The following is an 11735-nucleotide window of genomic DNA, read 5'->3' on the forward strand; positions in this document are numbered from 1 at the left end:
GCAGTTTAAAGATTTAATAGGCACCGGTGACTATTTCATTCCTACACCTGTAAAAACAACAGCCGAGTAGATCTACCGGTGTGTCAGAGATTAGTTCCTCTTGAGCGAGCGGGTAGATGAGTTGTTGACTATCGTGTAATATCGGCGACCGCCTTAGGAAATTACCTGATGTAAGTAAAGCAGTACTTTTTATCATCAAGAGATGTTATAAGATTCCACCGACAATTTTTTTATGAATTTATGAAACACTTATAATAGCATGTAGGTTTGTAGTGCCGATATATTCAGTATTACAAACGGAATTTAGCTGTTAAAGAATGTCGGCGAAATGAATCTGTAGATCGAAATTTTCAAAATGCCATCATGTTAAGTCGAAGTGTTCGTTGTCACAATGCTTTATTGAAATAGTTTTGGAGTAATATAAAACAAAGGGGTAATTGAGATATACATGTACAAGTCCAGTCACTAAACATACAAACGGCAGTACTAGATTCAATCTACAAAAGAAAAAGCGATGTGTATATAGAGGGCTATCAGATCAATATAACAGATCACCACATGATCATCTAATAATCCTGTATGATACACTCACTTTTCTATACTCTGAGGCTCTTGATTGCCCCTTCTTTGGAAATTTGTTTCCACGACTGTGGTATGTCTGCCATATTCTTACCATAAAAATTAGCAAGATTTTCATTGAAGGTACATAAAACCCACGCCCAATATGAAGATGATGATATGTCACTACAGGGAGTAATTTCCCAGCCCGGGTTATACTTTCTGTATTCCTGGTAAGGATGGACATGATAATGACCATCCTTCTCAGTCCTTTTGCAGTTATTTCTTCCGTCACCATAACATCCAAAGCTAGTTTTAGAGTACATGTTAAAACTGCAACTCTCCAACGTAAGTTTTTTTGTGTCTTCCCACCAGGTTCCTGCAACACCCTGAGCTCTATGTTGGATACACAAATGATCGCCGGTATGGTCAGTATTCCATTGACAGGGTTCATGGCAAAAGGGACATGTACCTCGACAACCCCACAACCTGTCCATACACATTTCGTATGGTGTTTTATCACCGATCCAGTAGATTGCCTTATTTCCTTCATCTTGAAATTTGTCTTTCAATTCGTCATGGACTTGTTCGAGTCTGCCCTTGACTGTTGTTATGAAATCATTTAGGTCTGTTATCGGTTGATCTTCAACTGCAAAAAATGACTCCATTTGAATGAATATAGTCTCTTTTGTTTCACTTTGAAAATCAACAAGCCATTCGTGCAAAGACGTAGTAGATATATTGTCTATTATGTCTAAAATGATACTTAACATGTTTTGTAGTTTTTGCAATGCGTTATTGGCATATAATTTCTTATCAATGCATTCCTTATCTATCAATCTTTTTAACCAGTTGAATGCATAATTGTAGGGATCATTGATGTATGATATGAATAAGTAAAATATGTATTTATTTGCCAGATCTTCCAATATACGAACCATTAGCTCATGTTTTGAATTTGCAAATCCAACTACTATCTTTTCATATATTGAATCGGGTAGTTGGCTTTCTGACTTTGTCCTCAATTTGAACGCTGATGACTTCACAAAATCTGTTACTGGCTATCATGGTAGCTGATCTTTCAGCAACAACATCTTTAAAATGGTCCCAAACGGCCTTTTTATGATTGTTCAATTTGGTTTTCATGCTATGTTTTGCCCTGTATTCTGAATCTAGTTTTTTCAGCAATGGAAGAGCTCGCCCAAATACATGGACTACAAGTCTCGCTTTGTATGGCCCGAGAAGGGTAAAGCCGTTCTTTGTATCATGGTTGAATTTATCTATATGTTCTAGAATACACTTAGGGAATTCTTTCATTTCAGTCTCGTCGAATTTCCAGTCTTTCTTCCTCATCTCTCCTAATCTTGTATCAATGTCTCTCAAGATTACATTGGTAAATTGAACAACTTTTTGAGGGCATATCAGCTTGGACATAAGAAATAAACCCTTTCACGGATATTTTAGTGCTGATGTATGTTTTGTCAACTTTAATATCATTCAGACTATTTTCCAAAGGTTGGATCGATTTGCAGCTGTCGAGCGGATGTCTTTTGATTTGAGTATCAAAAATGTCTCTAATTGTGTGAAAAAAATCGTATGAAATTGATTCCAATAACAGTTGGATATCTATTGATTCTTCATCTGGAACGTGAATACCCGATATCCAATCGCCCCACATTACATCGAAACTTTTCTCCATATCTTCTTTCGAGGGCCGGTCTCCTTTCATTTTTTCAGCTAGATCTGTTGCCTTACGATAAATTCCTTTTTTCAAATTTTCCAGGCAAGTTTTCATTTCATAATCAGCTATACAATGTGATTGCATTTCCACAAACTGTTTTTTTAGTTTACTAAGGCATTCTGCGGCGAACATGTCCCATGAGGATAATTTAACATATTTCCATTTAGCAATGTCATCCCGCTTCTCACTCTCCGTAAAATACTTTTCTAAAGTCTTTCTCAGTTACGTTTGCTTTATCACCGAAAATATTTTGATATTCATTCTGTATTTTAGAGAATTGGATATGTTGATGGCCTTTTTCTTTGTCTGTTGTACATAATGCGGCATTAGCAAGCATTTTGTCTCGAGCAGAGTTTTCAAGTGTTTTTTTGTATCTTTCGAGTTGCCAGATTAAGTCTTGATATATACTTTCCAGTGCATTGTATGCTTTTATTTCTAGACTGTTCCTAAAACTGAAAACAAAATCGTTCGCTAATATACCATTCCATAGGTCTTTAATATGTACAAATGTATCGGAAATGGTTAGATAAGAACTTCTTTGTTTCGCCAACGCATCAAATATGCATAACTTAACTTCTTGGACATCTCTGCTGTATCCGGGATTCGCAGGTGCCATTGGTGGATCCCCTTTCCATAGATCCGAAAAGTACCAAACATGTCGATTACTATCAAAATTAATCACGTCTTTAAACGCTGTTATGTTGCTGATGTTCTCTTCTTCTGCCGCCTCTATTGTAATACTATCAAGGGTTTCATCAAGTTTTTTTCTTGCATGCATCATAGAATCTTTAGCGCCCACATCTGAAACATTTTGGTGAATGAAAATGCACGACTGTCGCAATTTAAGAGTTTGGTTTGCAATTTGTAGTCGCAAGAAGGCATGGACACAGATTTGCAAAATATCTTTTACTTCGCTGGTATTTTCCCCCTTTATGTTAATTAGTGTTATGTCTGCCATTCCTAAAACTAAAGTTGCCAGCTCGTTGTCATGTTGAAATTTTTGATTTGCAAGTTCGGGTGCCCGCAATCCTTCTGTGTCGACCACAAGTACGTAGTTAAAGTTAAAACCTTCCTTTTGTACAGGAAGCAATTGTAAATATACACCCCGAGTACAGCGGCCTGCACTTACCGAAAATGTCAGGCCGAACATCGCGTTAAGTAATGTTGATTTACCTGAACTTTGTAGTCCCAGAATCGACAGTGAGAGTACACGTTCGTTATTCAGCATACTTTTAAGTTCCTTGAAAACACCATCTATCCATTCCAGTGGAACGTTTGCTACATCACCATCCATTAACTCAAATGGGTACCCTAGTGTTATGGACCGTGCTACTGCTTTAGCTAAGTTAAACCCAAACTCTTTGTCCTTCGAAGTCAGACTAGCCACGTAAATTTGACCTATTTCACGAAAAATATGCTCGATACCAAACGAGGCTTCACTGAGGTGTTGTTCAGCTTTGTCGAAGTTTTTTCGAGTCTGAGCTTTGTCAGAATCTGACTTCGTTTGTAGTGTATCCCAGGCTTCAGCAAAACGCTGACGATAGAACGGTATTTCTGTCCTGGATTTTTCATCGAGATTAAATTTCAGTGTGTCTAGAAAGCAAACCAACTCGTCACCATCCAGTTCAAAAATGATACCAATAACATGTTTCATAAATGGATCTCCATTGATGTAAGCATACCATTGCTGTTTTCTTTGTGATTCCATTTTCTGCTTCAGTTGATCTTTTTCTCTGAGATCATACCGTGGATTAAAAAATTCTTTCATTGCATCAGTATACATTTTCCAACAATCTTTTTGTAATGGTGTAAACTTTGATTTTATATCTACAAGATCACAGTGCCTGATTTCGTCGTAAATCGTATTGGCTAGTTCTATTCCTCTTTTGCACGCGGGCAGGTCTTCATCTACAAATAACCCCATGATTCTTGCGTGTGTACACATATCGTGCAGGGTTTTCCGGGTGCTCATATCACAGAGCAATGTACCCATTTTATTTAGAGTCGCTTTCTTAATCTCCGATAAACTGATGTTTTTACCTTTATCACTGATGGGAATAAACTCAGCGCTAAAACATTCGGGACATGAGCTCATGTAGTATTCCTTATATTTTTTTATGAAATTTTTATTTGGAAGATTTCCTGTTATCAGAAACAAAACATTTAAATTAGCGACCTTGAGAAAATCCAAAACCTTTAAATTTGTCATCGTGGCTATGTCAGTCACTACTACCATCACACGAGAAACTCTTTTCAAATATTCTGTCTGCTCTGAATTATATATAGCATCTCCTCGCAGATTAAGAAACATTGTTACTGATTCAAAAGTACTGTGTTGTTTTGGAGAAGGTAGGAACCAGGAGGCTTCAACAAGACCGAGACTGGCTTGTTTATCACTTGAACCCAATGTACAATCGTAATTGAAAAAAGAATGATGAGCAGTATCGTACAAAAGTTCATTTGCTAGTTTTGATTTAGATATTGGTGGACGTCCTAATCTTATAAATGACACAACATTTTGTTTACAGTTAACTACGGATGTCTCTGTTTTTCCATCATGAACAGTTATTGACCGGAGAGGCCACATAGAAAACATTAAAACTGTTTCCTGATCTTTGTTTTTCGGAACCGGAAAAATAAGAGGAATCGCCAGATGGCATGCGAACATTTTTAAACAAACCTTCTGTTTCAATGTAGGCTTTAAACAAACAAAGATTGACAGGAATATATCTAATGGATTATGCATTTCTATAACTGTTGAAGGTTCGTTTTCTGTGTCATCGTCACAATCAAACAATGACTGAAAATCTGTATTGGATGTAGTTGACGTACCTTCTGTTAAAAGTGATTTTTCGTTTGACCTGCTCATTTTGGTTAAACATTTGTCTAAATCATTTTCCCTACTAGTAAAATCAAGCATGATCAATTTTCGTAGAATTAACCTTGGGATGTCCTCTAACGTGTCTGCCTCTTCTTTTTCGTGATCGTTTATAGACATCACATCGGTATACGTCAGCTTATCAGGAAAATGGTCTTCCAACCCCAGTTCAGCAATAAGTCGAGCTTGGAACACTTGAAAAGAAACAAAATAACAATAATTAGCATCATGCGATTCTAATGAACCATTTACTTTACTTGTGTATTTAGACCTGATTTATTATTTTCAACATTGACAGGTCAATGCTCAGGTCACACATAATCAAATATACCCTTTTATAACTACAGGCATTACTACCTGATTACTGTTTCCTACCAAGAAAAGAAATAAATTGAAAAGTCAATAAGGAAAAATGTCTAAGTTCATAACCGTCTCCAAACTTACTACCATTTAAGAAGTAGTATTTAAAGATCTTCCATCATTATACATAATGGAAGGCTTCTAATTAAATAAAGCTGAACCATAAGGCTACCTCTGATAAGATAATTTCAAAATCCATCTGCTATGTCCATGCTTCATTAGTGAATTATTTGGATTTTTTTATATAAAAAGTCAAGAAACTGATATATTTGTGAATAGTCTAATATTATCAACCAGGTAACGAAACACTAGAATCCTGACATGTTAATATGACCCCGCAATGTGTTTGTTTCTAAACCCGAGCTAGAGATGAGTGTTACTTGATATTGGTATGGAAGACTTAATTAATAAAGTGGATCGCAGAATTGTTTTAATCACTAACAAATGTATATACAGTAGGCTATTAGAATCGAAATAGGAGAAAACAATACCAGGTTCAATAAGTGTTAAATACCTATAACCATGCTTTACAAGACTTCACACTCCATAATTTTTTATATTATGACTCTTCGTGCATTTAACCAATGTACTTATACTATTTGACTATCCAATTGATTGTGGTTAAAACACGCATAAGTTCTTCATTGTGAAAAGGAACATTTGCATCACCATATTTGATGTAAAATTACCAATATTAAAATAATAATAAATGTGTGAAAGATTCGTAGATCGCGCTTCAAATAGGGCATCTGGCTTCACGTCAGAGTAAAACAGGAATTGTTGAGCGCATCCGTGTTGAACAAAAAAAAATCAAAAAAATCACGGTTTTTATGATTTGATCTATGTACAACTTTAATATAACACAAAATTTTATGCCATAGTAATGTGAATGAATTCAACGACTTTAATAACTGCATTGTGATATGGACAGGATGTAAAAACTTATTAGTATGAGCATAGGTCTGCGGTGTGGGGAAAAGATAGCAATGTTTACGTATATAACTACCAATACACTAGGCGATATAATCTGGGTGGTCTTCTAAACCGAAAACGAAACAACCCTAGTAGATGGAGGAAGTATACGCTTGAGTATACTGGATTGTTTGCATAAATACGATTTCTCTCCGCAGTTCAGTGCTCGTCAATAAGATTGTAAAACTTAGTGAAGCCAGTTGGAAAAAAGAAATACTCTGAACCACTTTCAAACATAAGATTAATAAAATATATCAAATGTATTACCGAAGTAAAACTCTCTTGTCATTAACGTTTCATCAAACTTCATATAGATACCTCCCAGTTGGGACTAACATGGGTCCAAGCATATGTAAAGAAAGTAAGTATCTCGCATCGTCCAAAATAAATCAACTGACACAAGAACGACTTTTGAGCAGATTGCCAAAGAAACTGATCTTTGAACTTTGATCAACGATCTGCTCCTTGCAAAAACAAACAAAAAATAAACAAATGAAACAAATGTCCCTTCCAGGACAGGATTCTTCCTCATGGGGGAAAAGTTCCTACTTGAACTAATTTTGAAAGTGATTATTATGAGCCCCTTTAGTATAGATAGAAAAAGGAACTTAATTAAGGTCCAAATAAAACATTGTGTTGAAAACAAATATAGCCGAACGTAGAAAACGTGCATGAATGGAGTCATTAAGAGTCCACAACCATGGAGCTTTAAATACTTTAGATGATCCGCGAATATGCTCTTATGATAAACTGCTGCTTCGTTGATCTACAGTCAAATCTGTATTTTATGACGTCAATTAAAATAGAATTGCATTTCGGTGTGTTCGTTATATAAACTTACTATTGAAAACACGTAGTAATACAAGCCGGACCAGTGACACAAAAGTCATATACACAGTCATTGTGAATGCGCAATGACTATTTTTGTTTCTGTTTTGATGTTTTTCCCAATAAGATAGCAATGAAATAGGTGCAATTAACAGGAACCGAATAAAAAACTGTGTTAATGTGGAACTATTTTTTGTTTATTCCTGAAGTTGACAACCATTCCCGTCAAACTGTAACCAGCTGTTTAACGATTCCATTAATTGCCCGGCTATTACGTCTATTCGTATAACGTCGAAAAAATGCCTATTTTATTTTTTAATAACTCTAGATAAAAACCAGGGTTAAAATGAAAATACATATTTTTTTTGCATAAGGAATAGTTCTTGTTTGTACCATTTCCAACCTGGAGGTTTTTTGCACCAGTAAACGATAAAAAAAAAAAAAAAAATATTTCTGTCAAAACTGTCATAAACTAAATTTCCTCTTTGAAAGGAAAATCTTTATTGAATCTGTATTTTGATAATAATAAGCAATGTCTTGGTTTTAATATAGAGAAATGTGGCATGACCTTGGTAAACAATTCGTCATATCTTCCTATAACCAGCGAAATAAAATTGTTAATATTTACCTTCTGAACCTTGTGCGAAAGTTGATTTTAATGGGGAGGAAATCTTCACCTGTAAAATATTATTAGTTATGTTATCATATCTATGTAGTTGTTACGCCATGTTAGCTATTGATATTTTGCGAACTAGATGTTTTTTTGTTATGATTAAGTGTAGTTTATTCTCTTCGAATATAGATCTTTACTAAATCACTAAATTACTTAAGATTTATTAATGTCGTTTAATAACATTTTCAATTAGTCACATTTTCGTACCAATATGAGTAATCGTGCCGAAGTATTACGATGATACAGATACGGTTAAAAGATATGTTGTTTATTTTTTTGTTTATAGTAGGATGATTGTTTTACCTTTGCTGTATGTCCATGTGGATATGTCGGACGGTCATCGCCTAAAACACAAAATATTTCAAATGAAAAAAAAAAAAAAAAAAAAAAATCAAGTAGAAATTATATAATTTGCCACATCGTCAGTTGATTTAGTAATTTAACCAACCGAATGATAAAGAGAAGTAATCAATATTTATGTTGTATTAATCCAAATATTTTCGAAGGATTCAGGTCTAATGCAAATATTGTATCCATATGTGACCGATATCGGCAAAATATATTGAAAGTAATGTAGCCTGCAGTCCTAACGACAGACTTGTCTAAGCATAATCAAATCGACATAATCGACATGTGAACAAAACAAGGTCCACTAAGCCTGCCTGGTTAGCTTTGATGCTTTGCAGCAATGAAAACCATGTTTATTACCGAAATTAAAGCAAATAACCTTCTTACATACATTTGTATAATTTGGATAATGTACGATAAAAGTGGCAGGATCAACAATAATATAATTATGATGTGTTTAAAGTGCTCAATTACAATGTACATGATACATCGTATACCGCCGCCGTTGACATATGTTTCCTATAATCTATTTTACATTCCCTTTGTATCTTTAAGAAGAAGAAATACTCTTCAGAATTTAAACAAATACAGTTTACCTGAACTAGGGATAGATTTTTCCGGAATGTTATCTCTTCGGTTCTACGGCTTAGCTATTTCGTCTTTGCAAGTTCACATTGTTTATACTCACCAGTGGGGTCAACAGGGCCTTCTCGACGGTCATGGTCGCCTTGTTTGTACTCATCATTAGGGTCGGCCTGGTCTTCTTTCTTGACAAGTTCTCTTTGTGTGTACCCATCAGAGGGGTCAACCAGGCCTTCTTTATGGTCATGGTTGGCTTTTTTGTACTCACTATCAGGGTCAACATGGCCTTCTTCGTTGACAGTGTCACCTTGTTTGCACTCATTCAAAGTGTCGGTCTGACTTTCTTCATGGGCATGGTTGCCTTGTTGGTACTCATCAGGAGGGTTGACCTGACCTTCTTCATGGACATAGTCGTCTTGTTTGAATGCATCAGGAATGTCTCCCTGGTCCATTTGATGGGCAGGGCTGCCTTCTGTGTAGGCATGAGGGGGGTCGATCCGGCCTTCTTCAGTAGCAGAGTCGCCTTGTTTGTACTTATCAGGAGGGTCGTCCTGGTCTTCTTTATGGGCTGTTTCACTTTGGTTGCACTCATCAGAATGGTCGACCAGGCCTTCTTCAGGGGTAGGGTCGTCTTGTTTGTGCTCATCAGAAGGATCGACCTTGCCTTTATTGGCAAGTTCACTTTGTTTGTACCCATCAGGAGATTCGGCCAGGCCTTCTTCAATGACGTGGTCGTCTTGTTTGTATGCATCAGGAATGTCTCTCTGGTCTTTTTGATGAGCAGGGCCGCCTTCTTTGTACTCATCAAGAGGATCGCCCTGGTCTACTTTATTGGCAGATTCACATTGGTTGCACTCATCGGGAGGATCGACCAGGCCGCCTTCATGAGCAGGGTCGCCTTGTTTGTGCTCATCAGAATGGTCGACCAGGCCTTCTTCATTGAGAGGGTCACCTTGTTTGTACTCATCAGAAGGGTCTGTGTCGGTACTATTAACTGGCATATTTTTTTCTTTAGAATTTTCGTTGCCATCTCCCGTAATTATATCACCCTGTTTCTCTTCCTGAGTATCATTTTTATCCATTTCTGTTCCAGACTGATTGCATGTCTTCTCTTCATCTTCACCAGTAAGATAACCTTGATGCGTTTCTTCGGAAATGTCAATATGTTCTTGTGTATCATCACATTGCTCGAGAGGGCCGACCAGCTCTTCTTTCTTGGAGCTTTCGTTATCGTTTTTCTCGATGGTGTCAAGCATTTCTTTTTCATTTGGAGGGTCGCCTTCTTTCATCCCTCCCCTCCCTTTTACAGCGATATGAATGTTGTCTCCATTTGCCATTTGTGGCTGTCTCTCACCGCTGATTATTTTCCCGGCGTGTGATATAAGTATCGTATCGTCAGAAGGCCATCTTTTCTTACTCCTAAGCCCGTGATGAATGCTATCCAATACCCTGTCGTTATCAACCTCGATACTGAATAGACGTTTCGCATGGTCATATACATGAACCGTAGCAGATTGATTCTGTGATTTTGTAATGGTGTTTTCTGTTTCAGTGTTGGAGCGTGAAGTGTTTTCAGCCTTGTTTATATGGGTTAATTCTTCTAACGAGTTGTCCTCATTGCAGAGCGCAGTTAAATTCCTTCTTTCCTGTCCTTTTGCGTTGGACGAAAATGTTAATTGCTATGGAAAAAAAACACGAAAACAAAAGTGAAAAAAACCCCAACAAAATAAAATGCAGACAAAATATACAAAGACTGGATGAATGTACATTTGGAATATTGTGCTACCCCTCCGTGATAAAAATGTGGGCTGACATATTTTTGAGAATAAAAGTTCAAGGGTGAAATATAAATTTCTTTTTCAAAGTACCAACAAACCGAATATTGGTGTTTTTGCAGTTTTGAGAGATCAACTTTGATAAACTTGATGGGTTCTATATCAGACTGATCTTTTCTCTACTTTAATTGTTTGGATAACCAATATATGCAATATTGGATTGATGTACAATTTTTTTGGGGAAATAGAAAAAGCAATGCTTTTAACTTCGACGGATATCAATTTTATTTTGCAGCTCGAATTACACAACATATACGCATAGCTTTGGACCTATTGGAACTTACATATTAAACTTAAAGCTAACAGTGCATCCAATCGAGATTAAAAAAAAAACATGTACAGGTTTCAAAAAATCGTTTCCGTGACATCCCCCAGTTATAGTAGTGTCGTATCTTAGGACAGGCAGATTTGTTTTCTTCTTTGTTATGCGGGGATACGAACCGCTATAAAAGCGCGTGCGTCCATTGAGACAAATATAAGTCTATCGATACATGCGCAAAGCGACACATCTCTCCATTATGTATAGTACACGTACTCATTACACACGCCTACGGGTTTTGTCTTCATTGTATGCAATTGCAGAACTTGGATATGGAATTCGAAGAAGTAATTATATATCTATAAATATACATATATATTTCAGTGTACAATAACAATTACAAAAACATTGACAATACAAAATATTTGGGCCTGAACAAAAATGCACATAATAAAATTATAACAGAGTGAATATGAGTAAATTCCTACCTGAGTCTTTCCAGTGGAATATGCAGCAAGAATAACTTTACAAATGTTACCGTATTATATCCATAGTTTCCATCGAAATATTTTCCATGTCTTTGTATCATTTGTGCACGTGTCATAACACAATTAACGCGTGATAAAACCTCACTACTTACCTACAACAGTCCTAGTGTAGTGTAGACAACATACATATATCCGAGGAGTTCCGAGTGCTAG

At 36.3% G+C, this 11735-nt stretch overlaps 1 protein-coding gene across 1 annotated transcript; it reads right to left on the reverse strand.

Annotated features, from left to right (window-relative positions):
- Positions 1-1539: 1539 nt before the first annotated feature.
- On the reverse strand, positions 1540-10604 carry LOC117318656. The gene is made up of 6 exons (XM_033873617.1): positions 9047-10604; positions 8314-8354; positions 7966-8014; positions 5132-5371; positions 3473-4441; positions 1540-1916 (listed from the first exon to the last, which is right to left on the reverse strand). Exons 1-6 carry the CDS (start codon positions 10275-10277, stop codon positions 1540-1542), a joined length of 2907 nt encoding a protein of 968 aa, XP_033729508.1. The 5' UTR covers positions 10278-10604.
- Between the last annotated feature and the right edge of the window lie 1131 nt (positions 10605-11735).

The sequence above is a fragment of the Pecten maximus genome, unplaced genomic scaffold, assembly GCF_902652985.1.
Source record: "Pecten maximus unplaced genomic scaffold, xPecMax1.1, whole genome shotgun sequence".
In the NCBI taxonomy this organism is placed as follows: Eukaryota; Metazoa; Mollusca; class Bivalvia; order Pectinida; family Pectinidae; genus Pecten; species Pecten maximus.